The sequence below is a fragment of the Rhinoderma darwinii genome, chromosome 3 (assembly GCF_050947455.1).
Source record: "Rhinoderma darwinii isolate aRhiDar2 chromosome 3, aRhiDar2.hap1, whole genome shotgun sequence".
Classification (NCBI taxonomy): Eukaryota; Metazoa; Chordata; class Amphibia; order Anura; family Rhinodermatidae; genus Rhinoderma; species Rhinoderma darwinii.
In genome coordinates, this window is record NC_134689.1 from 253,908,875 (window position 1) to 253,936,208 (window position 27,334).

At 41.1% G+C, this 27,334-nt stretch overlaps 1 protein-coding gene across 3 annotated transcripts in view; it reads left to right on the plus strand.

The window, feature by feature from the left end:
- HMG20A (high mobility group 20A) overlaps positions 1-26,960 on the plus strand; it is a 37,122-nt gene extending 10,162 nt beyond the window's left edge. For 2 of the 3 annotated variants that reach the window (XM_075857768.1, XM_075857769.1), the window contains 8 exons: positions 1,338-1,420; positions 14,470-14,611; positions 15,158-15,373; positions 15,719-15,851; positions 16,124-16,155; positions 23,868-23,943; positions 24,050-24,265; positions 25,023-26,960. In XM_075857768.1, coding sequence (XP_075713883.1) covers positions 1,338-1,420; positions 14,470-14,611; positions 15,158-15,373; positions 15,719-15,851; positions 16,124-16,155; positions 23,868-23,943; positions 24,050-24,265; positions 25,023-25,159 — 1,035 coding nt within the window. In that variant the 3' untranslated portion in view covers positions 25,160-26,960. The remainder of the gene's footprint in view (positions 1-1,337; positions 1,421-14,469; positions 14,612-15,157; positions 15,374-15,718; positions 15,852-16,123; positions 16,156-23,867; positions 23,944-24,049; positions 24,266-25,022) is intronic. The other variant, XM_075857770.1, reaches the window with a different exon arrangement.
- Positions 26,961-27,334: the final 374 nt, after the last annotated feature.

The window sequence follows — 27,334 nt, forward strand, 5'->3', positions numbered from 1 at the left end:
TTTAAAGAGGTTATCCCAGATTTTAAAATATATGGCTTATTTTTTGATTGGTGGAGGTCCGACTGCCCATCATTTTTGTTTGTACAATCACACCGTTACTTTTGTAGCGACTGGTGAAGGTATTGGTGTGGTGTTCCATTCAAGTGAATGGGACAGTGCTGCAATACGTTGCACAGCCACTTCGAATGTGTTGGCATGTTGAAGTACGAATAAAAATTAAATCGTCGTAAAAAAGGAAGAAGCGTTGCGGCCCCTTCAAACAACTGATAGGAGGGGGTGCCAAGAGTCGAAACCCCACGGATCTAATATTGATGGCCTATCTTAAAAAAGGCCATCAATTTTAAAATCCTGGATAACGTCTTTAAAGGCACGTAAAAAAAACTATAATAAGATTGATTCGATAATATTGGTAATACAGTAAAATGTCTTTAACTTGGTATCAGTAAGACGTGACAGGTTTTGGATTATCAAATGTTCTGGAGTATTTCACGTTCAGAGAAAAGTATATGAAATCTATATAATTATATGTATAGGTAAAGAACCTCCAGGAAGATTTCTCGATCTGGATTTCCAGACGTTTTTGTTTTAATCAGAGGAATATCCTAAATGCTACTCTCTGCTCCGTCTTCTGCTTCTTGTCTTGTAAAATTACATATTATATTGCAGTTCTATGTTGGATGCGAGTTTTGGATTATCACACTTTCTGGATTCTGGTGCCAGTGTAAAAAAAAAATCTTACGTTTCACTATGCATAGTTCAATATATAGGTCTCGGAGAGCATAGTTTACAAGTACATGGTAGAAACAAGTGGATACTTGATAGCCTTCCATCCATGAGACTTTTCTCGTGGTTCAGGGGTCATCTTGCAGGCTTTCGTATTTCATCTCTAGTTGTTCTTCCATTTCTGCATCCTGTATGTCGTACAATCTACAGCTACAGCACTCTGAGGAAGTCCTAAAGGGCAACCCCTCAGAAATTCTCAAAAAGATAGTTGTGATTCTTCACTTGATCTGTAAATTCGGTCCTAGCAACACAAGGGGTATGTTAACCCTTAAATATGGCCTATCAAATACGGATTGTGCAGTGTACAACATATGGTACTGTTATTTCTAGCAACTTACCTCACAACCTAGCAACTGCTACAGAGAAAGTAAATTCCCATATAGCATTCTATCACTCCTGGTCAGTAACACAGCATATGGGTTTCTAAATAGAAGTCTTTTGTATGTAAGTTCTATGTTTATGGTTACGTAGGAGGAGGATAGTCCTTAAAAAAATTAAATAAAATAAAGTAAGCAGTACACCATCTTATATTAACACCATTTTATTGTTCCTAGATGGAAGGGGCTATCTCTGCTGTTCCACCATCCAGTGGGGACATTGAGGAGGCCAAAGAGAATGTAGACCCACCACTCACTGGGTCAGTATGTTTTTTTGATCTTCTATTCTGTAATAATATTTTGTTCAGAATACAATAAAAGATACATCCTGAAACCTCGATCACATCTGCCCAAAGTACATTTTTGGGTACCGTAATTGGTTCTGAGGAAATCAATGGCTTTGGATAAGCTTGTCGTCTAAATGTAGATGTGTTTCCATTAATTCAGTCTGGAATTCCCAATAATGTGGTATGCAATGAAAATTGACTCCTTCCAGGTGTTTGTTTTTAAAAAAAAAATCGCCTTATAGACTGGCACTGCTAGGAGGGTGGTCGGGCAACTATTATAACTGTATATGCATAAGTATTCCTTTTGACCTCAGGGCATTCTTTATTCTATGTGTAAAATTATATCTGCTTGGGCATTATACAGATCTCTACAATACTCCTATGGGTATACATTACTGGTGTTGGTGCCAATATACCCACCATGCACCAGCAATGTTGGCTCCAGCATGGGACCTACAAAGATATATTCCTTTGTACAGTGTGAAGAATGCCCGGAGGCCTAGAGGGATGTTTATGCATATACAGTTATGATCTCCGCCTGCTGGACTTCTTTATCTGTGTATGTGTGAAACGGCAACAATTTCCGATAAACTGGTACCTCAGGATTACGAAGAAAGCTGGATCGTCATAATTTTATCATAATAACTAGGTCGATCGCTCAGTATTCTGAGGAGAATTGCTCTATATTGTCTATGAAGAAAGTGTACTACCGGAGTTTTCTGCTTAGAGGATGTACAATTACATAAGATCCAGCAAAGTAGATAGAAACTTGGAGAAATAAAGATGTCAGGCTGAAGATTAGACAGAAATGGTATGCTTCGCAGCCTTGTTTATGCTCTTTGTCAGTCACTGTCAAACTTGCTTGTACTGTAACTTCTAATATTTATTCATGCACTTAACGTCACTCATGCATGAGCTACAGTAATAAACTGTAGGGCTGAGGCTTTGCCATCTACGATCAGGGAACACCATTGGATTGACATTGTCATCTGTTGTACTCCGTCATATTAGCCTATCAGGTAACACAATCCGAAGCATGTGTCAAAGTCCATTCCTCCATCCAGGCCTAGGCATACACGACAGAATAGCTGGTGGGAACAGCAATGTCTGAATGTGCTGGCTTGTTTGCTATGTAGACCAGCCTTATATAATGCATTGTACACACTCTTTTGTGCTGCTGTTCTCCGCAGCCTGTTTATCATCATGAGAAATTGGACAGACAAAGGCTGGGCTTACACACTACGACTCTGTTATGATTGGCTTTTGGTCAAATTAAGACTGTGAATGCATCTATAGAGATATAATTGCTTTATAGCATTGATAGAGTTTGATTGTGAGAAGCCATTCTTCCTTCCCTGATATCCTGAAATAAGAATGTTCATACACAACATTAGACCCATCTGATGGAAGAACTTTTTAATTTAAAGAGGCTCTGTCACCACATTATAAGTGCCCTATATTGTACATGATGTGATCGGCGCTGTAATGTAGATTACAGCAGTATTTTTTATTTAGAAAAACGATAATTTTTGACGGAGTTATGACCTATATTAGCTTTGTTCTAATGAGTTTCTCAATGGACAACTGGGCGTGTTTTACTTTTTGACCAAGTGGACGTTGTACAGAGGAGTGTATGACGCTGACCAATCAGTGACCAATCAGCGTCATACACTAATGCCCATTCATTTACACTGCACACAGCAGTGTCCTAACAATGAATACACATTACCTCCATCCAGGATGGGATGTGTATTCAGAATCCTGACCACTTCTCTGCACTTTCTCTGATTTACAGCATAGCAGGTGTAGTCTCGCGAGATTACGCTGTAAGCTGTCATTTACAGCGAGATCTCGCTGTGCTGTGCTGTAAATCACAGAGACCTGCACAGAAGTGACAGGATTCTGAATACACATCACGTCCTGGCTGGAGGTAATGTCTATTCATTGTCAGGACACTGCAGTAATGTTATAGTGTGTTTATGTGGCTGCACTTAGCGATTATAGATATATCGCTATCTGCTGTGTAAATGAATGGGGAGAAGTGTATGACGCTGATTGGTCAGCGTCATACACTCCTCTCCACAACACCCACTTGGTCAAAAAGTAAAACGCCCAGTTGTCCATTGAGAAACTCATTAGCATAAAGCTAATATAGGTCATAACTCCATCAAAAATGCTAGTTTTTCTAAATAAAAAACACTGCTGTAATCTACATTACAGCGCCGATCACCTCATGTACAATATAGGTCACTTATAATGTGGTGACAGAGCCTCTTTAAGTGAATATGGTCAATTGAAAACAATCACTACCGGTCATTTAGCCTGAGGGCTAATGCACATGACCGTAGCAGTCCATTTGCCTGCAAATAAACTTTTGTTGTGCATCCGTGTGTCATCAGGATTCACGGATCCGCGACAAAAAAAAAAAAAGGTCACGAGTTTGTGAAGCCGCAAATCTGGAGTGTAGAATGACTTGTCCTGAGTTTTTGTGGCCCCAATTTGCGGCCTCACCACGGATCCGTGAAAACCATGGTAGTGTACGAGGCCATAGAAATGAATGGCTCCGCCAAATGTGGATAATTTCCGGACACAAAAGCATGGTCGTATGCCTGAGGCCTGAGAGATGTTTGCTATATGGGTAGACATCCCTGACTGTCTGAAATGACTTGCCTTCTCATCTGTGGGGCCAGACAATCCCCATTAGACAGGGACCAGGTTCTCTCATTCACTGGCAATGTCCATTGTTTGGAAGTAACTTTGAAACTGCTCGCTGATAAAAATTGCGTTCTCTATCCAAAAACCTAACGTATTTGTAAAATCAAAAAATAGTTTTTTTTATATGATAGGTATTTCATTTTTTGCTAGAAAAGATTCTGATTGTCTGTGGCTGGAAGTATAAATGGATGCTGTGCCTTCTCTTCAGGTTCACCTGATGTATTAGCTTTGTTGTACAGCCTTGTCCTCTGGGCTTGATGAGCAGCAGATGTGGCATGAGCTTCAGAGCAGGGTGGCAGAGTCCAACTGGCATATTTACTGGAGGATGCTGGACATATTTCTTTTCAAGATGACTGAAAGCTGTTTTTCTTTCAACCCATTTCTGCATCTCCGTAAACAACGTCACCACATACTTTCAGAAAGAATGCTTTCAAGGATGTGTCATTATTTTGCAACGAGATGATTCTTTAACGCAAAACTCTGAGTGAGAGAGATTTGCGGTCATCATATCCCTTCCCTTATTTGTACTAAAATGTATGACTTTTTACTTCTCTCGCTACTTTCTGAAAGTGGCAAGAAAAGGGGTGAGATTTAGCAAGTGGAGGCTGAGCCTTCGACGGATTGACAGATTTACCATAACTTACGCTAGAAACTGGCATACGTTATGGTGCAAGTCTACTCCCTCTCATAGTAGTCGTAGATTTGCATTCTGCAAAATGCCCAAGACTCACAATTCAGGGGTAAATTGCAACTCTTGGACATGTTACGCCGCCCTCGCCACTTTTTAAAAAGGAGCATGACTTTACAAAAGGGGCAGGGCCACTCATGGACCAAAAAGTGATGTAACTTCTAACACCAGCTCTTAGCTGTGGACCTCCTAGCTCTGTGAGGCATAGCAAGCTAGAGGCCTGTGCCGGGCCGCGCACCTAGCTCCCCACCTTGCACCCCTCCACTGATCACTCCACCCCCCCTTTCCTTTGAACTATCCCCCCCCCCCCCTTTCCCCATCGGACAATAAAATAAAAATCTATGTACTCCGTTCCGCTTCTCCCTTTAGGCCTCTCACAGCAGGCCGGGCAGCGTAAGGACGACGTATGTGACACAGCACTCGGGACGTTGAGTTCTACGTCACATATAAGGCCCTGACGCTGCTGGGCGTAAGTACCTTGTATCAGCCACGGCCTCCTGTGAGAGTCTGAGGGGAAAAGCGGAGAGTATAGGGGAGTGTATATATATATATGTGTATATATGTTTTATTTTATGTGGACTCGACCTAGTCAATGTGCCACTCCCACTGATGCCTGTGACAAATGCTATACAGTTACATTTGTCACCCATAGGCTTTTTTTTGTATACAGCGCGGTATGCATTTGTTTTGTGGAATTCCTCTGGATAGAATAATGTAGTTGTCTATGCTATTCTATCCAGGAAAAAGAATGGTTTGCTCGATGGAGGCCCAAAAACTCTTTGGGAGGCTGTGGGTACATTTGGCGTATGTGCCGAGAGCTTTCCTGATGCATACGTCAAACATGCACAGGAAACGCAGTGTGAAAGGGACCTTAGCTCTTTAATAACCTCTTTCCGATGTCGGTCATCTCCCAGAAATGCACTTTGACAGCCCATAGCGCACACACTTGTGGAATGCTGAAAGAACTAAGTGATGGTCATTCTATGTATCAACTAATGAAGTCATACCTTGTTCAAACTTTGCTTAATGTTGGTCTAAGTCGTTTTCTAAGTGTTAATTTCTTTGGGTGCTTTTACACAGTCCGTCAGGCAATCCATACTCTTATTGGTTAAATGCCGTGCAAACTGTGTTTTTCAGACGCAAGTTCATGCTCTGTTCTGCTTGTTGTTCCGCTGGCCGTTTTGTCTCGTTTGGTATATAGTTTCCAATTTTGTATGCGAGTTTTTAACCCCTTAGTGACTAAGCCTGTTTTGGCCTTAGGGACCAGACCATTTTTTTTCAAATCTGACGTGTCAATTGAAGTGGTAATAACTTTGGAATGCTTTTATTTTTTCAAGCGATTCTGAGGTTGTTTTCTCATGACACATTGGACTTTAAGTTAGTGGTAAAATTTAGTCGACACATTCAGTGTTTATTTATGAAAAACACCAAAATGTATGTGAATTTTTTTTAATTTAAATGTATCTGCTTGTAAGACAGATAGTGGTACCACACAAAATAGTTACTATTTCACATATCCCATATGTCTACTTTATGTTTGCATTGTTTTTTGAACATCCTTTTATTTTTCTAGGACGTTACAAGGTTTAGAACTTTAGCAGCAGTTTCTCACATTTTCAATAAAATTTCAAAAGCCTTACTTTAGGGACCGGTTCCGTTCTGAACTGGTTTTGAGGGCCTTATATACTATACACCCCCTATAAATCACCCCATTTTGAAAACGATTGGTATCCGTGCGACCACATCAAAGCGATGCCGATCTCCTGGAAACCACTAAGATGCTGCAATCCCTTTTGAGTGTGGCATCTAAGGAGTTAAAGGCTGGGAGCGTAGCCAACAGGCCGCCGTGCTTTGCAGACAAGAGGCCGTTGTTAGGCCTCTTGTTGCTAACAGCCGATCGCCTATCATGGCTACCTGGCTCTTTTAGCCCGGTAACCGTGCTGCAATACCGTGATTGGTCAGTCACTACTAACTGACCAATCACAGCGATCGCAGGTGGTGCTGCGCAGAGATTGTTCACCCGACGAGTCCCAGTGACTATCGACTGTCTGTGACTACTGATGTCACTGTTCTGTCACCATGTCTTTTCACATAGTGACAGAAAAGCACCATGAAGTAACTGTACTTCATGGCCTCTTAATGCAGGGCAAACCATGACGTACAGTTGCGTCATGCTGCGTTAAGGGGTTAAAAAAAAGCTGCAGTAGCTAGGAAATATAAATTGCCTGGGTTGGATTTTTACAAGCCAGTTCTTCTTGTTTTTTCCTTGGGGGGGCTTGGATTGTTTATGAATGAGTTGCACTCCATGTCTTTAGGTATAAGGACTTTAAAGAAAGTCTTTAGGTATGTGTACGTTACAGTAAGTATTCTGGAAAATCCATATACTTGTAGACTTATGAAAAATGACTACATGGCAACGATCAGCAGGATCTATTCCTTATTGTTTGTACTGATGTTCTTTGACTTGACAAAATTTGAGACTTTCCTGTGTAGATTCCGATCTACATTAGATATTGCTAGTGTATCGAAAACTGGAGATAAAAAGGCTTTACTTGGTTTTGTAAATCAATTTTTTTTTTGTATGTTGTTTTTTATGTAAACATTACAGATGACCATTGCTTGTAGTTTGTATTAGTAAGGCCCCATGTACACGAACGTAAAAACGCCCGTTATTACGGGCCCATAGACTTCTATTGGCCACGGGTACCTTATTGCTACTAAGTATGACCCAGATTGACTTGACATTTCTTTGCCTGCTGATTTAGTAAGGCCTCATGCACACAAACTTATTTTTTTTCCTTCCGTAAATACTGGCGTGAATACGGGTCCTTGGTCACACGTATTGCACCAGTATTTCCGGGCACGTTTTCGCTGCAAAATTGCACTGCAGTAATCGGCAGCCCTTCTCTCTATCAGTGCAGGATAGAGAGAAAGGGACAGCCCTTTCCGCAGAAAAAGTAAAAAATTCATACTTGGGCCCCGTGCACACGAACATGCTTTTGCGGCCGCAATTCCCCCGAAAATCCACGGGAGAATTGCGGCCCCATTCATTTCTATGGGGCCATGCACACGACCGTAGTTTTTACAGTCTGTGCATGGCCCGGGAGCCCGCACCGCACAAAGAACGGACATGTCTTATTACGGCCGTCTTCTGCAGTCCGGGCTCATTGAAAATAATGGCTGTGGCCATGTGCATTGCCCGCGACTTGCTTGCGGCTGACCCGAAAATAACGGTCGTGCACATGGCTACGGTCGTGTGCATGGGGCCTTACCCGGCCGTTGTCTTGGTGACGCGTCCCTCTCTTGACATCCAGTCCGACCTCCCTGGAAGACGCGGCAGTCCATGTGACCGCTGCAGCGGTCACATGGGCTGAAACGTCATCCCGGGAGGCCGGACTGGAGGAAGAAGCAGGGAGTTCTGGGTAAGTATGAACTTCTATTTTTTTTTACAGGTTGTTCCATATTGTGATCGGTACTCACTGTTCAGGGTTTTGAAAGAGTTACTGCCGATCAGTTAACTCTTTCAGCACCCTGGACAGTGACTATCCCCTGACGTCGCCTAGCAACGCTCCCGTAATTACGGGTACACACACGTAGTCACCCGTAATTACGGGAGCCCCATAGACTTCTATGGGCCTGCCCGTGCCGTTATTACGGCCTGAAATAGGACATGTTCTATATTTTTTAACGACACGGGCACCTTCCCATAAGCATACGGGGAGGTACCCGTGGCCAATAGGAGTCCATGGGCCCGTAAAAACGTGCCGTAATTACGGCCCGTAATTACGGCCATTTTTACGTTCGTATGCATGGGGGCTAATTCTGGGTTTCCACTGCGCTCTTTTGCTGGATTTTTTGGGCCGCAGGAAAAAACGCATGTGGCCTTTCAATTGGGTTAGTAAGCTTTGCGTTTTTTAGAGATGTTTCAACATTAAAAACTCGCATACAAAATTGGAAACTATATACCAAACGAGGCAAAACGGTCAGGGGAACAACCAGCAGAACCGAGCATGGACTTGCGTCCGAAAAACGCAGTTTGCACAGCATTTAACCAATAAGAGTATGGATTGCCTGACGGACTGTGTAAAAACACCCAAAGAAAATAGCACTTAGAAAACTACTTAGACCAACATTAACCCCTTAAGGACGCAGCCTAGTTTTGGCCTTAAGGCTCAGAGCCCATTTTTCAAATCTGACATATTTCACTTTATGTGGTAATAACGTCGGAATGCTTAAACCTACCCAAGCGATTCTGAGATTGTTTTCTCGTGACACATTGGGCTTCATGTTCGTGGTAAAATTTGGTCGATATATTCAGTGTTTATTGGTGAAAAATTGCAAAATGTAGAGAAAATTTTGAAAAAATTGCATTTTTCAGAATTTAAATGCATCTGCTTGTAAAACAGACGGTTATACCACCCACAATAGTCACTAGTTCACATTTCCCATATGTCTACTTTAGATTGGCATCGTTTTTTGAACATTTTTTTATTTTTCTTGGACGTTACAAGGCTTAGAACATAAACAGCAATTTCTCATATTTTTAAGAAAATTTCAAAAGCCTTTTTTTTAAGGTACCTCTTGAGTTCTGAAGTGGCTTTGTGGGGCCTATGTATTAGAAACCCTGATAAAACACCCCATTTTAAAAACTAGACCCCTCAAAGTATTCAAAACAGCAGTTAGAAAGTTTTTTAACCCTTCAGGCATTTCACAGGAATTAAAGCAAAGTGGAGGTGAAATTTGCAAATTTCATTTTTCTTGCTGAATTTCAATTTTATTCATTTTTTTTTCTGTAACACAGAAGGTTTTAACAGAGAAACACTACTAAATATGTATTGTCCAGATTCTGCAGTTTTTAGAAATGTCCCACATGTGGCCTTACTGCGCTCGTGGACTAAAACACAAGCCCTAGAAGCAAAGAAGCACCTAGTGGATTTTGAGTCCTCTTTTTTATTAGAATATATTTTAGGCAGCATGCCAGGTTTGAAGAGGTGTTGAGGTGTCAAAACAGTAGGAATCCCCCATTAGTGACCCCATTTTGGAAACTACACCCCTCAAGGAATTCATTTAGGGTTGTTGTTACCATTTTGACCGCACAGTTTTTTCACAGCACGTATTTGAATTGGGCTCTGAAATGAAAAAAATGTCATTTTTTCCAATAAAATGTCACTTGTGATCAAAATTTCTTATTTTCACAAGGAACAAAATACCCCATTTTGTTGCCCAATTTGTCCTTAGTGTGGCAATACCCCATTTGTGGTGATAAACTGCCGTTTGGGCCCATGGGAGGGCTCAGAAGGAAAGGAGCGCTATATGTTTGTTGGAGTCCAGATTTTGTTGGATTGGTTTTCGGGTGCCATGTCGCATTTGCAGAGCCTCAGAGGTATCAAAGCAATGGAAACCCACCAAAAGTGACCCCATTTTGGAAACTACACCCCTCAAGGAATTCATTTATGGTTGTTGTTAGCATTTTGACCACACAGTTTTTTCACAGCACCTATTTCAATTGGGCTGTGACATTAAAAAAATGAAATTTTTTCCAATAAGATGTAATTTTTTACCAAAATTTCTTATTTTCACAGGGAACAAAATACTCAATTTTGTTGCCCAATTTCTCCTGAGTGCATCAATACCCCATTTGTGGCAATAAACTGCCGTTTGGGCCCATGGGAGGCCTCAGAAGGGAAGGAGCGCTGTGTGTTCTTTGGAGTACAGATTTTGCTGGTTTGGTTTTCGGGTGCCATGTCGCATTTGCAGAGCCCCAGAGGTATCAAAGCAATGGAAACCCACCAGAAGTGACCCCATTTTGGAAACTACACCCCTCAAGGAATTCATTTATGGGTAATGTGACCATTTAGACGCCATAGTTTCTTCACAGAACTAATTTGAATTGGGCTGGGAATTAAAAAAATATATATTTTTTCCAATAATATGTCATTTTAGCTCAAAAATTCTTATTTTCACAAGAAATAAAATACTCCATTCTGTTGCCCAATTTGTCCTGAGTGTGGCAATACCCCATTTGAGGTGATAAACTGCCGTTTGGGCCCATGGGAGGGCTCAGAAGGAAAGGAGCGCTGTGTGTTCTTTGGAGTCCAGATTTTGCTGGATTGGTTTTCGGGTGCCATGTCGCATTTGCAGAGCCCCAGAGGTATCAAAGCAATAGAAACCAACCACAAATGACCCCATTTTGGAAACTACACCCCTCAAGGACTTCATTTATGGGTGTTGTGACCATTTTGACCCCATAGTTTTTTCACAGAACTTATTTGAATTGGGCTGGGAATGAAAACAAAATTATTTTTTTCAAATAATATGTAGTTTTGGCTGAAAATTTCTTATTTTCACAAGAAACAAAATACCCCATTCTGTTGCGCAATTTGTTCTGAGGGCCGCAATACCCCATTTGTTGTGATAAACTGCCATTTGGGCCCATGGGAGGGCTCAGAAGGAAAGGACCACCATTTGGCCTACTGGGGATTTTCTAGTGCGAAGTCATGTATGCAGAAGCCCCTGAGGTACCAGAACAGTTGAAACCCCCAAGAAGTGACCCCGTTTTAAAAACTACACCCTTAAGGCATTCATCTACATGTGTAGTGAGCATTTTGACCGGAGACCTACACCCCATAAACTGTAATGTGGGTTCTCCCGGATATGGCAATACCCTACATGTGGCTGTTATCAGCTGCCTGGACACACAGCAGGGCCCAGAGGGGAAAGACGAGGGGGGATAAGCTGTGTGGAGTGCATCAGGGTAAGTAAAATTGGGGTAAATTATAAACCAAGGGATGTATGATAAATTTTAAAACACTTTCATACAGAGCTCTGGTTATTCGGGACACGTGTCACATTGATATATTGTGTCCTCCCTTACCCCCTCTTATAGCAGACTTTGCACCTCTTTTGACTTTTTCCCTTCTTGCCAGTTTGGGGAACTTCTCCTGGAAAGTGTTGCCCTGGTACGATGCGTGTGGGCTCGCTTCCAGAAGTACTGGGTGCCCCCCCTTCTTGGTCCCTAAAGATTAGGTTCTTGATAATCACCTCTTGAAATTCCAGGAAAGTTCCCGTCTGGCCTGCACATCGACGTAGCATGTACGCATTGTACAATGCCATCTGTATGATGTGCCCGGCCAGCTTCTTATACCACACCGCATGGCGCTGTAGGGCTTCAGGGCTTGATCTTACAAGTCCATCCCTCCCATGTACCTATTGTAGTCCAGGATGCAGTCTGGTTTGGGGGTGGCCTTTCCTTCATATAGCCTAAACCTGTAGGTATACCCTGATGCACTCTCACAGCTTATACATCTTCACGCCATACCTTGCCCTCTTACCCGGCAGGTACTGGCGGAATTGAACCCTCCCTTTAAAATGTACCAGGGACTCATCAATAGAAATACACTTCTCAGGGGTGTATGCTGGGGAAAACCGGGCACTGGAACGGTCTAATAGGGGTCTCCGTTTATACAAACGGTCAAAACTGGGGTCATCTCGGGGTGGGCACGGCTCATTATCAGTATAATGTAAGAAGCGAAGTATTGCCTCATTTATTTATTTTTTTAGGTTCCAGTTCAGTTCTGAAGTTGCTTTGAGGGGCCCATATATTAGAAACCCCTATCAAAAACCCCATTTTAGAAACTAGACCCCTCAAAGTATTCACAACAGCATTTAGAAAGTTTATGAACCCTTTAGGTGTTTCACGGGAATTTAGAGCAAAGTAGAGGTGAAATTTACATTTTTTTTTTTGTCAGAAAATCCTCTTTATACCATTTTTTTTTATAACACAAAAGGATTTATCAGAGAAACGCAACTTAATACGTATTGCCCAGATTCTGCAGTTTTGAGAAATGTCCCACATGTGGCCCTTGGGCGGTAATGGACTGAAGCCCCGGCCTCCGAAGCAAAGGAGCACCTAGTGGATTTTGAAGCATCTTTTTTATTAGGCACCATGTCCGGTTTGAAGAGGTCTTGTGGTGCCAAAACATTGGGAACCCCCCAAAAGTGACCCCAATTTGGAAACTAGACCCCTTGAGGAATCCATTGTAGTTTTCTTGGGGTGCATGCGGCTTTTTGATCAGTTTTTATTCTATTTTTAGGTGGCGTGGTGACTAAAAAACAGCAATTGTACGATTGTTTTTTTTTTCGTTTTTTTTTACAGCGTTCACCGTGCGCTATAAATGACATATTCACTTTATTCTGCGGGGCGATACGATTACGGCGATACCAGATGTTTATAGGTTTTTTTTATGTCTTATGGCGTTTGCACAATAAAATACGTTTTGTAAACAATCATTCACTTTTTGTGTTACCTTATTCTAAGAGCCATAACGTTTTTATTTTTCAATCAATAAAGCCGTGCGAGGACTTATTTTTTGCGTAACGAACTGTAGTTTCGATCAGTACCATTTTTCGGTACATGCGACTTTTTGATCTCTTTTTATTCCATTTTTTGGGAGGTGAAGTGACCAAAGAATTGTGATTGTGGTTCAGTTTATTATTTATTTTTTTTACGGCGTTCACCGTGCGGGATAAATAATGAAATAATTTTGTAGTTCAGGCCGTTACGGACGCGGCGATACCAATTATATATAGTTTATTTGTTTGTTTATATATTTTTATTAATAATAAAGGACTGATAAGGGAAAAAGGGGGATTTTTACTTTTAATACTTTTAAATCTTTTATTTTCTTATTTTTACACAACTTTTTTTAACTTTTTTTTTACTTTATTACTTTGTCCCACTAGGGGACATGAGGGCAGGAGGCCCTGATCGCTATTCTAATACACTGCACTACATGCGTAGTGCAGTGTATTAGAACTGTCAGCTACTCACTGACAGCAAGCATAGTGGGTCCTGACGTTGTCAGGACCCACTAGGCTTCCGTCTATGGCATCGCCGGACGCCATTGTTTGGTGTCCGGTTGCCATAGTCACCATCGCCGGCCGCTATCGCGTAGCAGGCCGGCGATGGCAGCTTAACCCCTAAAAAGCCGCGATCTCTATAGAACGCGGCTTTTAAGGGGTTAATCAGCGGGGACACAGCGATCGGTCCCCGCTGTAGGAGCTGTGACAGCTGCTGAACAAGACAGCAGCGTCACAGCTCCTGTATGTGTCGGGAGGACGGCCGAAACGGCCGTTACTCCCGAGACGTACTATTACGGCATGGAGCGCGAACGATACAGCTGCCATGACGTAATAGTACGTCAAGGAGCGGGAAGGGGTTAAACATGGTCTTGCTGCGGCTCCACATTACCAAACAAATGCGGGCGAAAAACCTCCGCAGATGTCACTAATCCGTCACCCATAGCCTACCAGGTTTAAAAAACTATATACCACGGGGTATATGATATATATATATATATATATATATATATATATATATATATATATATATATATATATATAATAATTTTTTTTTTTTTTGTGGGAAGCCTCTGTTTTGAATAGCGCAGCAGACTGCACTATTCCATACAGCGGAAAAAAATAGTACACTGACGTATACAAACATGGGAGGCTAAAGAGACTATAAATACATTTGACAAATTCTTGCTAAATTTAGCTGATTTTTCATTTTTAATTATGTAACATTCAGACTGTAAAAGTAATATTATCTGTCTGACAGTACCCAAAGCACAGATTCCTCAAATAATCTTGGAGGACCTCATGCCCCTACCTCTCAAAAAGAAGACCAAGATCACCAGGCCCAGCATCCAAGTGTGGAGCAGCCGTTGTTAGATGGTGGAGAACGGAGACAAGTGGAAGAGGTGAGAGGAGAAAAAACCCAAAGCTGGAAGCAAAAATTAGATGTTGCTATTTTAAGTAAAGCTTACAAGTAATTTTTTCGAAGGAAGAAATCCGACGTGAAATTGTCAGAGAATCCGTAGCAGAAATCTAAGGCTGACCCATGGATTCCTGCCGCCGTTTTGCAGTACAACCAGCCGAGTATCTGCACGCAGCCAAGCCTCGTTCAATGGGGTTATCTGTGTGTGGCTACCCAACACTGGTTTTGCGGCGGAATAGGTCGCAGAAACGTCAAGAAGGGACATTTCTTTTATTTTAGCGAGGCAGATTTACATTCCGAGTATGAACAACAGGACAGAGTCCCATTGAAAGCAATGGGAGGCTTTTTACAAGCATCTTTCACGCTGATCCTGATGTGGGAAACACGTCAGAATCACTGTGAAAATTCCACCGTGTGAACAGGGCCTTAGCAGGTAACAGCCATGCAACGTATCTTTAAGTTGTATTTAATTGAAGGGAAGCTTGTATGTAATGTTGTATTCCTGACATGTTTTTTCCTACTTTGGCAGCAACCAAGACCTCGGCGTGGAGGGTGGACAAAAGGACGCAAGAGGAAAAGAAGCCCACGTGACAATAATGCTCCTAAAGCTCCACTGACTGGATATGTACGCTTCATGAATGAGAGAAGAGAGCAACTAAGAACGGAACGTCCAGATGTCCCGTTTCCTGAAATTACTAGGATTGTGGGTAGTGAATGGAGCAAGTTGGCAGCTGAAGAGAAGCAGGTGATCTAATGTTACAATCTATCATGAGCTTTTATCAGTGCTATACCAAGAAAATCCTTCAAAATATCTTTATTTATTCATTGTAATAAATAAATATATTCTCTACAGCAGGCTTGGCTTTTGCGGAAATTTTTGTTATTCCTTCATGCCTAAAACAAGTCATTGTTTATTCATATCCCCTATTCTATTACCTCTTCTGGATCTGATCTTTCCATCTGCATTCTGTCTTCCATCTGTCTTCTTGTTCTGTCTTTCACCTACCTTTTTAATCCACTTTTCTTTCTGCCATATTCCCCGTAAACTCTCTCCGCCTCCACCAGCACTGAGCTGTGTGTGTTGTTCTAGCGTTACCTGGATGAAGCGGAAAGAGACAAGGAACGGTATACAAAGGAACTGCAGCAGTATCAGAAAACAGAGGCCTACCGATCTTACAGCCGCAAGGCACAGAGTCGTCAGAAGGGAAGGCAGCAGAGGCAGGGTGAGGTGTGGTGAGAAAGTAGTGTGGGTTGAGAGCAAACACAGGTGGGGGAAGAGCTTGTATGTCTGAAAGTCACGCGGGTGAAGAAAAGGCAGATGACTGGTGAAGGGATAGCAATTTTGAATTAGAGTGATAGCGAGTGTGTGTCTAGTTTGACATTGACCTGATTTTATGAGATGGGGAGTTGATTTCAATATTGTCAATGGGGTTCGGTATATGTTATATGGCTCAGAATAGAGAATTTCCTTCATGATTCCTCTCTCTATTTTTAGAAGGATCCCGTACAATCTCCAGTGATCCTGAGGTGAGGATTCTTCTCCATGATAAGCCCCTTATACATGTCTTATACATTTGTGATTTTCTGATTGACTCTAAGGATGCAGCCACAGGTGGTGTGGAAGTACACCACAGTAATTCCGCAGCAGAATTACTTTTGCAGATTTAATGGCGTATTTGTGTTGCTTAGTTCAGTGCATCCAAAATCAGTAACACCTACAGTAAACGCAGCGGAGAAATTTGCACAGAAATTTAGACTGTGTGTGTTGCAGATTTTGATTCCACCCATAGGAATACATGATGCAAATTTCCGCAGCTGATTTTTTTTCTGTACGGAAAATTATGCCACGTGTGACCGCACCCTTACACTACCATGCAGAAAGTCCTCTTTGTGGGTGTTTTGTTTTTTCATATCAAATTAAGGGTGGTTAAAGAAAGTGAAATGTGGGCTTCTAGTAAGTAAACTCTGAAAGTGTAAAAGTACTATAAAGAAACTAAGAAATCACTACCCAAAACTGGTTACCGAATCAAGAGCGAGAAAGGTAAATATATTATCACCTACAGGGCCTCATTTATCTAAACTGTCTAACAGAAAATGTGGCCTTGTTGCCCATCGAAACTTGGCAGCTCCCAGCCTTTAATTTTTATTCTGCTCTGGGAAAAGCAGCGTTATGATTGGTTGTTAAGGGCAACTGGGCAAATTTTTTTGATTGACGGTTTTGCTAAATCTTCCCCATTATGTATAATGTAAAATCAGACGAACATAATGGCAAATAATAAATGTTTCGGTAATGTTGTTGGTATATGGATAGTAAAAGTATATTAGCAGGTAAACAGAGAGGAGTTGGCACAGAGCTGGATTTAAAATAGACCAGTGTACAGCATTATTACCTCATTTTCATTTCTATAGGTAAGAAAGCTATGCCCACTGAAATAGCTGGTGCCATGTAGAGGAAATTTGGGTAAAGAGTAGGAACAGTGGTGAATGTAAGTGCAAATTGCTCCGTGCTGAAAGATACAAGTTCAGTCATAGTGTCTGTACACAGAAGACTTAAAGAGGCTCTGTCACCAGATTATAAATCTCCTACATAATCTGATCGGCGCTGGAATGTAGATCACAGCAGTGGTTTTTATTTAGAAAAACTATCATTTTTGAGCAAGTTATAAACCATTTTAGATTTATGATAACTAGTTTCTTAATAGACAACTGGGCGTGTTTTTACTTTTTACCAACTGGGCGTTGTGAAGAGAAATGTATGACACTGACCAATCAGTGACCAATCAGCGTCATACACTTCTCATTGTTCCAGCCCATTGTTACAGCGTGATTGTGCAGTGAAAGAACCTGGGCTGGAACAATGAGAAGTGTATGACGCTGATTGGTCACTGATTGGTCGCTGATTGGTCAGTGTCATACATTTCTCTCCACAACGCCCAGTTGGTAAAAAGTAAAAACACGCCCATTCGTCTATTAAGAAACGAATTAGCATAAATCTAAATTCGTTTATAACTTGGTCAAAAATTATCATTTTTCAAAATAAAAACCACTGCTGTTATCTACATTACAGCGCCGTTCACATTATGTAGAAAATGGGCACTTAAAATCTGGTGACAGCCTCTTTAAGGCCCTTTTACACGAGCCAATGCTTGGGCAAACAAGCGTTTATATGAATGCTCGTACTCCATCATTGCCATGTAAAACAGGGCAACGATCAGCCGACGAACAAGCAAACGCTCATTCATCGACTGATCGTATTGTTTATGCAGCACAAAATATTATCGTTGTCTCCTGTAAACAGGGAGATGTGCTGCCAACATGATGATTGTCCCCATACATAACCGATCGGTCCTCCTTGTGAAAGGAGCAATCGAGTGCCGATCCACAAGCTGTCTCGTGGATCGGTGCTCGATTTTAGCCAAAATTGGCCGGTGTAATAGGACCTTAAGAGAATGCTTCACACAGTTAAAGCCTTTCAATGCAATTTCACAGTTCACCTACATAATTAACATAAAAAGTTAAATACATTTGTGAATACAATGCATTACTTATCCTGTTCAGACCTACACAGGTGTAGCCTGTATTTTAGTCCAGAATTACATTTACAATTCTGCTTGCTTCAGAGCTGAAATCTCTCAGCATTTCCTGTTGGCTCAATGTCTACATAACCCCTTAAGGACGTGGTTGTAATGGGCTTTTCATTATTGCGTTCTGAGAGCCATAACTTTTACCATTTTTCTGTCAACGTAGCCGCATGATGGCTTGATTTTTTCGGGACGAGTTGTATTTATTAAAGGCACAATTTCGGGATACATATTGTGTATTAAAAAATATTTAGCAAATGTTTTATGTGGGGGAATAGAAAAAAAACAGCAATTTTGCTGTTATTTTTAATTTATTGTGTTCACCATGCGGTTTGAATGCGGGTGCCAATGGGGTTCTAAAGGTTGTCCCCTCTCTCTGGCTTACCACTTAGATGCCGCTGTCACTATTGACTGTGGCATCGAAGGGGTTAAATGGCTGTAAATCTCAGCTGACACCTCATTCTTGAAGCGTACATTTATGGCACTTACTGCTAATTACACAGCAACAGTGATGTAAGTGCACGGCACATGGTGCTAAATAGTTAATTGGTGTTGTGTTATCACAGAAAACCTCTTTAACCCCTTAAGGACACGGCCAATTTTAGCCTTGAGGACAGAGCAATTTTTTTTTACATTTCCCTCTTTGCATCCCGACGCTCATAACGCTTTTATTTTTTGTACGACGTAGTTGTATGAGACTTTGTTTTTTGCGGGACGAGTTGTACTTTATGTACGTACCATTTTTTGGTACAAATACATTATCGTTTAATTTCTATAAATTTTTAATTAGATTAAAATGCAGAAAAAAAGCAGTTGCGCAGCAGTTTTAATATTTATTTTTTTACACCATACACCGATCATCATAAATAATGGTATACATTTGTTGTACACGTTGTTACGGTCGTGGCGATACCAAATATGTCTATATTATTTCATGTTTTTGGACTTATATTTTAAAAAGTTTATTTATTATAAAAAATGTGTGTTTCTGTGTATTTTTTTTACTTTTTATTTATTTATTTACCATTATTTTTTTTTTACAATCATTTAACTTTTTTTGTTAATCCCATAAAGGGATTTATTATTTTGATTTTTATTTTGTAACTGCAATGTACTGGCATAGATCTATATGCCAGTACATTAGCCTGTTACTGATCGTACACAGGCAGTTGTTAGGACATACCTCAGTATGCCCTAACAACAGGAAATATGTTCAGACAGCCCTGGGGTCCTTCACTGGACCCTGGGCTGTCTGGCCATACGAGTTGTGGGCTTTGATCGCGTCACAGTTATATTCTGTGACGCGATCAATGTGCAGTCCCCTCTCTTTGAACGCCGCGATCAGCTGTCATCGCGGCGTTCAAAGGGTTAACAGCGGAGAGAAGATGTTTCTCTCCTCTCCGCTGTCAGAGCGGGGCCGTGGCTGTGTATTACAGCCGTTGCCCCGCTCTCGATCGCACACACAGAGACGGCAGAGACGGCTGTCACACAGGACGAGTATGCTCGTCCTAATGCGCGAAGTGCTCGCCGCTCAGGACGAGCATACTCGTCCTGTGTCGGCAACCAGTTAATATTGTAGCTTCCATATTGAAATAAAAATACTGATTTTGCCGGGAAGCTACGGCTAGACATTTTACTTCAAGGGAAATGTATTACAAAGTGGATATTCGTATGAATGGCCACCCATGCAATAAATGGACAGCCCAAGACGGTGAGGGCAACCGCTTGTTAGTGGCTCTCCACTCTGGCTCATGAAGAGCGTCCTGGGGGTGGCCACTAAGCCCTGCTAGGGGTTGTCCTGATGTGAGCACTCCTTTTAAAAGCTTGTTCTGGTGATTTGCATTCTTGAAAGTGTCTTCTTTACGCCTGTCACTGTACAGTAATCTCGTGGGAAAGTTGCCCCCTGTGATATAGACGCTTCGCTTAATTCTCAGTGGTGTGTCGGGTTACAAGCTTATTGACTGTTTCCAATTGTCAGTACAGCTCTGAGTTAAGGCCCTTGTACACCGGCCAGTGCAGCGAGCACCGATCAACGAGACCTCAATGATTGGCGCTCGTTTGCTCTTGTCACACGGAGCTATGGATGGGAACGTATGGTCGTTACTCCGATCGCTGGTACCCATCCATTATTATCATGTCGGCAGCGCGTCTCCCTGTTTACACAGGGAGATGTGCTGCCGACAACGATAATATTTCACTTTTTTAAAACTCTACGACCAGCAGATGATCGAGCGTTTGCCGATTTTATTGCCCCATAATCATCCTGTGTAAAACCCCCTTTATACTACAGGCTCTAACAAAGGGTCAGTTCAAGATAAGTAATGAAACAGATTTACAACTTTTTTTTAACTCTTTATGTAGACCAGTTTCATATACTAGTCCCCAATGAATTAGAATATCATCAAAATGTTAATTTATTTCAGTAATTCAATTCAAAAAGTGAAACTACTATATTATATAGATTCATTACACACAGAGTGATCTATTTCCAGCATTTTTTTTCTTTTAATGTTGATGATTATGGTGAACAGTTAAAGAGGCTCTGTCACCACATTATAAGTGCCCTATCACCTACATAAGGAGATGGGCGCTGTAATGTAGGTGACAGCAGTGCTTTTTATTTAGAAAAACGATCTATTTTTACCACTTTATGAGCGATTTTTAGCTTTATGCTAATTAGATTCTTAATGCCCAAGTGGGCGTGTTTTTACTCTAGACCAAGTGGGCGTTGTACAGAGGAGTGTATGACTCTGACCAATCAGTGACCAATCAGCGTCATGCACTTCTCTCCATTCATTTACACTGCAGATAGCGATATAGCTATATCGCTATGTGCAGCCACATAAACACACTATAACGTTACCGCAGTGTCCTGACAATGAATATACATTACCTCCAGCCAGGACATGATGTGTATTCAGAATCCTGACACTTCTGAATCTTTTCTGTGAGATTTCCAGCAAGGCAAACGTAATCTCGTTTTAAATGACAGTTTACAGCGTAATCTCGCGAGATTACGTTTGCCTTGCTGGAAATCTCACAGAAAAGATTCAGAAGTGTCAGGATTCTGAATAGACATCACGTCCTGGCTGGAGGTCATGTGTATTCATTATCAGAACACTGCAGTAATGTTAGTCTTTGTGTATGTGGTTGCGCATAGCGATATAGCTATATCGCTATCTGCTGTGTAAATGAATGGAGAGAAGTGTATGACGCTGATTTGTCACTGATTGGTCAGCGTCATACACTTCTCTTAACAAAGTGGTCTAAAGTAAAAACACGCCCACTTGGGCATTAAGAATCTAGCATAAAGCTAAAAATCGCTCATAAAGTGGTAAAAATAGATAGTTTTTCTAAATACAAAGCACTGCTGTTACCGACATTGTAGCGCCCATCTCCTGATGTAGGAGATAGTGCACTTCTAATGTGGTGACAGAGCCGCTTTAATGAAAACCCAAAATCCTAAGCCTTTAAAGGGAATGTGTCGCTAGAATTTTTTTAATTTTTTTTTTTTTTTAGTTGAACAATTATTATTTAAGTGATTACACATTGTTTTCATTTTTTTCACAAGTCAGGAAATATTATAAATTTCGATTCTAATTTATAACATTTCCATGTGCTGGCCACTAGAGGGAGTAGTTCCCAAAATTGCAGCATGGTCAATGTGGTAAAGTAACCTCATTGCTTTATGCTACAAATTTGGGGTGGACACACTCTCTCTAGTGTCCTCACACAATCTCCCCTCCCTTATTCTGGCTAGTGCCAGGAGAAGGAGCGGTTTGAATCTTCAAACCTCCTACACGTTGTGCCGCCATTTTCTGAGCGACTGCAGAGTGTAGGAGGATTAGATACAGTGCTCAGCAGACAGTATAACACGAACATACACGAACATAATACACACATCACATACACAAACATAAATTACCTTCTCCTGCCGCCGCCTCTGCTCCTATTCCTTGCGCCTTCGCTTCCTTGAACATATGGGATGAAGTCGTCATCTTACTGTCCGGCAGCGGCTTCTGGTCCACATGAAAATGGTGCCGGATTTTGCTCTGCGAACGAGCTTCGTTTTGGTCTGTGTGGGAGCGGCGCATGCGCCGTTCCCACACAGGCGGCATACGCTATAGTGAATGGAATGGCTCCCGTTCGCATTCTCTATGGGGATGTTTGTGCCGTATTCCAACTCTGTATGTGTTGTTAATCGACACATACAGAGATGAAAAAAAAATGGCAGCCCCCATAGAAAAGTAAAAGTAAGAACAAAGTAAAAAGTAGAACATGAGAACACAAATACAATTTATGTTAATATCATATTAAAAGCAATATGATTAAAAAATATAAAAAATTAATGACACCTTCCCTTTAAAAGGACTGGTCTGTTGCTCAGTGTCCAAAGTCCTGTTTTCAGATTTTGCATTTCATTTGGAAATCAAGGTCCCAGAGTCTGGAGGAAGAGTGGAGAGGCATCAATCCAAGTTGGTTGCGGTCCAGTGTGCAGTTTCCACAGTCAGTGATGGTTTGGGGAGTCATGTCATCTCTGCTGGTGTTGGTCCACTGTGTTATATCAAGTCCAGAGTCAGCGCAGCCGTCTACCAGGAAATTTTAGAGCACTTCATGCTTCCCTCTGCTGACAAGCTTTATGGAGATGCTGATTTCATTTTCCAGCATGACTTGGCACCTGCCCCCACTGCCAAAAATACCAATACCTGGTTTAATTACCACAGTATAACTGTGCTTGATTGGCCAGCAAGCTCACCTGACCTAAACCCCATAGAGAATCTATGGGGTATTGTCAAGAGGAAGATGAGAGACCAGACCCAACAATGCAGACGCGCTGGAGGCCGCTATCAAAGCAACCTTGGCTTCCATAACACCTCAGCAGTGCCACAGGCTGATCGCCTCCATGCCACGCCGCATTGATAACACCTCAGCAGTGCCACAGGCTGATCGCCTCCATGCCACGCCGCATTGATAACACCTCAGCAGTGCCACAGGCTGATCGCCACCATGCCACACCACATGAATGCAGTAATTCATGCAAAAGGAGCCTCCACCAAGTATTGAGGGCATATACTCTACACTCTATACTCTAGTTTTTTAAATAATTTTTGAAATGGGGCTTATATAATATTCTAATTTTCTGAGAGACAAAATTTGGGGTTTTCATTAACCGTTACCATAATCCTCAACATTAAAAGAAAAAAATGCTGGAAATAGATCACTCTGTGTGTAATGAATCTATATAATATATGACTTTCACTTTTTTAATTGAATTACTGAAATAAATTACCTTTTTATGATATTCTAATTCATTGAGAAGGACTAGTATAAAATATAAAATTGTGTTTAAATGAAAACGTACATTACCTTCTGAAGTTATTCCTCATCTTTACTCTATTCAGCATACTTGTTTCACTTTCATTTCTCAGGCTGTTACTTCCCAGTAATCCCCTTTTTGCGTAACATAATGTAGTTCTTGCATTCATCCGTGTGTACAGTCCTTTCCTCTCCACTTTTCACTAAGCTTTTTCTCATACCTGTTACCTCTCTGTTCTATATAACATTTTTCTCTCACTGGTGCTTTGTTTACCACTTCCATTCTCAGCTTGCCTCCTCATACACTGTTTTCTCCATCATTTTATTCTCATGTGCTTTCAGAAAGAAGTGGTTCTGAAGGAGAGACCAGTGTTTGATATTCCAATCTTCACAGAGGAATTTCTGAATCACAGTAAAGGTAGGACTGCTGGGCCAGCATGCGGTTGACAGAAGACTTAGAAATTCGTAGTCTTCTTTAGTGATTTGTGTTCTTACTTTATTGCCATCCATCATTGCTTCTTTAGCACGAGAAGCAGAGTTAAGACAGCTCAGGAAATCAAACGTGGAGTTTGAGGAGCGAAATGCAGCTTTACAGAAACACGTGGAAAGTATGCGATCTGCAGTTCAGAGACTGGAGGCTGAGCTCAACCAAGAACAGGGGAGAAACACGCTGCTCCAGCAACATTTACAGAACGTCCGCCAGGCTCTTACACATTGCCTGCACACTGTCCCTATTCCAGGTATTTATTTAGGTTGTTCGCTATGGTTCTCTGTAAGCTATGCTTTAAAGTCTATGTAGACATTTGAATGGAATATATATATATATATATATATATATATATATTATCTCAAGGTCAGTCAGTGTGATTAGTGCAACTTTCTAAATAGTTTTTATTAAAAATTCATTTTTACTGTTTGAGATACAGCTGCACTGTATTCTCTATACAGAGCAGCTGTATCTTTCGCTATGACCTGAATCAGTCAGTCCCCCGGACCTGACTGGTTCAGTGTCAGCGGTTCCTGCTTGTCTCTGACACACAGGATACACCTGTAATCTATCACATCTAAGTTATGAACTGACCTGAAGGGAACAGGATTTAGCAAACGATACAGCTGCTCTGTATAGAAAATACAGAACAGCTTATATCTCAAAAAGTTCAAATATTTTTTTTTATAAAAACTATTTATAAAGTTGCACCAATCACACTAACTGACCTTTTTATTTAAAAATAAAAAAAATGCCATTCAAAGGTTTACATGGCCTTTAAGTCACATATTCGTTCACACACAGTAAGGTCTCTTCGTAAAGAAAAATCCAATAGTTCTGATTTAGACTAAATGTTGCAGTAAGTGTAGGAAAGGATGGACATGAAAAGTGTATTGTTATGGACAAATCAATAACATTTGTACATAAAGTTTGAGAAACACATGTTTAATGTACTGTATATGAGTAGCAAAACGTCAGTCGTTAATCTTATTCTCCCTTCCTTTGCCAAGGTACTAATGAGACCCCAACCCTGGAGACTATTGACTCTTATATGAGCCGTCTGCAAAGTGCTGTGCTTATGCATCCCAAGGAGAGCGAGGTGCTTATCTCTGGCGTCCGAGAAGTGCTAAGTCAGCTTGACGGTTGAGGAGGAATCTCGCACTCGCCACACAATGAGAACCTTATGCTTGGCCTCTTTTGTAGAAATAAGGGAAATAGCCACAGTTACACAAAACCATTAGGAGAACACAGTTGACTGGCGCAAATACAAATATTCTTTCTTCTAGCCCTCTTTATCTGTTCACTGTGTGCTCTATATGCTTTGCAGGGCCGCATGCAGTATGTGAATAAATAATGATTACTGTTTTAGCTTGGTGTATGCTGTGTTAAGACCGCTCTAAGTAAACATCATTTTTTTTTTATGGACAACTATATTTTTTTCATTTGCATTTTTATGGTTTTATAAGCATGTCACAGTTTACCTGAATATGTTCCATCGTGGCCCAGCTCTTACTCCGCCTACAATGTTCAGATATAGCTAGTGTGTACATGCATTGCATTGTGTATAAACATTTGGCCTCATTTATAAAGCGTCTAACAGTAAAGCAGACCTTGTTGCCACAATCTATCACAGTGCAGCTTTTATTTTTCCAGAACCGGTTAAGAAATGAAAACTGAGCTCTGATTGGTTGCTACAGTTTTTCTTTTAGAGAGAAGTGATAAATCGCCTCCCCCTCAGTGTCGGTATCCCCACAGCAACCAGTGGAACCTGTCACTATGACCTCTAACCTAAACTATAATTAACACAAGAACATCAATATGATCAAGCGTACGTTCAGTGAAAAACGATTCTAGTGCAGGAAGGTGCACGATCATTGTTTTTCTAAATCGCTTGTATTACCGATCTGGTTTCCAGCAGCAGCACAGACTGCGTATAGTCCATTTATGCCGGCTGCTCATAACTCTGCAGTTAGAGACAGTGTCCTGCTCATCTCCATGGTTCCCATATCCAGAGTGTCCGCCAGCGCTCTGAAATCCTATAGAGCTAACGGCAGTACTGGATACGGGAGCCATGGAGACCATCAGGACGCTCTGCCTACCACTTACGAGTTAGCATTAGTTTGAATCACAGAAATGGCTGCTGTCAACCAACCTGTTCTAGTCCTTTTGCTTCCTTTAATAGAAAATCTTGTGTGAACTTCGAGCATCTCAGTGATAGAACTAGTGTAAGAGGGCGTCTTACTAATGTCTGGAGGAATCCCATTTTCAGGGCATTCTTTCCTTAATTACCAGCGTGAGAGTAGTTTAACCAATCAGTGGCAGGTCAATAACATTCTTCATTCCTTGCTAACAAGGTTAGACCTACCGTATAATGAACTCCTTATAAGCCATCTTAAAGAGACACAGGAGCCGGTGTCACCATGGCAAATTATAACGAAGCATTTAATCACTTTAATTACCAAGAGGTCATATTAACGCCAATCCAGTCCTGCCACGGGCAGCCACTATACAGTATTTATTTAAACTATATGTTTCTAGATCCAAGTATGTGTTTTAGGTGTGAATAATTTAGATTCTTTGCAGATGTCACTTCAGTAGATGTTATGTGATTACTGGAAAAATTGTTTTTTATGTTCTTTATAGTGTAGGCTGTCATAGAACAACAACTGACATACAACGCTGTGCAAACAGGTATTGTATACAGAGAACTGTCAAATATGCTGTTATACTAAAATTGCTTGAAGCTGCAAATCCTATCAGCACTTTGTGGTTAATGAATTCACCTCCATGTCGATACCTATTAAGTTGTTTTTCTGTGAATCAACCCTTCCTGCAGCTGCATTTTCTCCGGAGTAACACACATTTTCATCGCCCTTCATATTATGCGGATGTTTGCATGTTACTTCATTTTGAAATCCTACAATCCTTTATAAAATTTTGTTTTAGAAGCTGCTGTGTGCGTTATTCACTAATATATTATGTATGAAGATCCCTGACCTGAGATGGAAGATATTACTATGGTAATCTGCCCTTAGACACTACTGAATTGCACACTTCTGTCCTTCAAAGACACCACCAGTGGGGTCATATTCTAGCTGTTTGGCCATTTCACAACCTTGACCTTGGGAAAAGGTAAAATAGAAATATGGTGTTGTAAGAGCAGCTGTCACTGGAATTTCATACTGTTCCTGAGAGAAATGCATTGCTACAATTTACACATGAAAGAGAAACTCTGCTTTTTATTTGTGTGCGTATATAATTTTAAAACACATACGCCAATTTTAACCAAATAGATTTAAAAAAAAAAAAAGACGGAAGACAG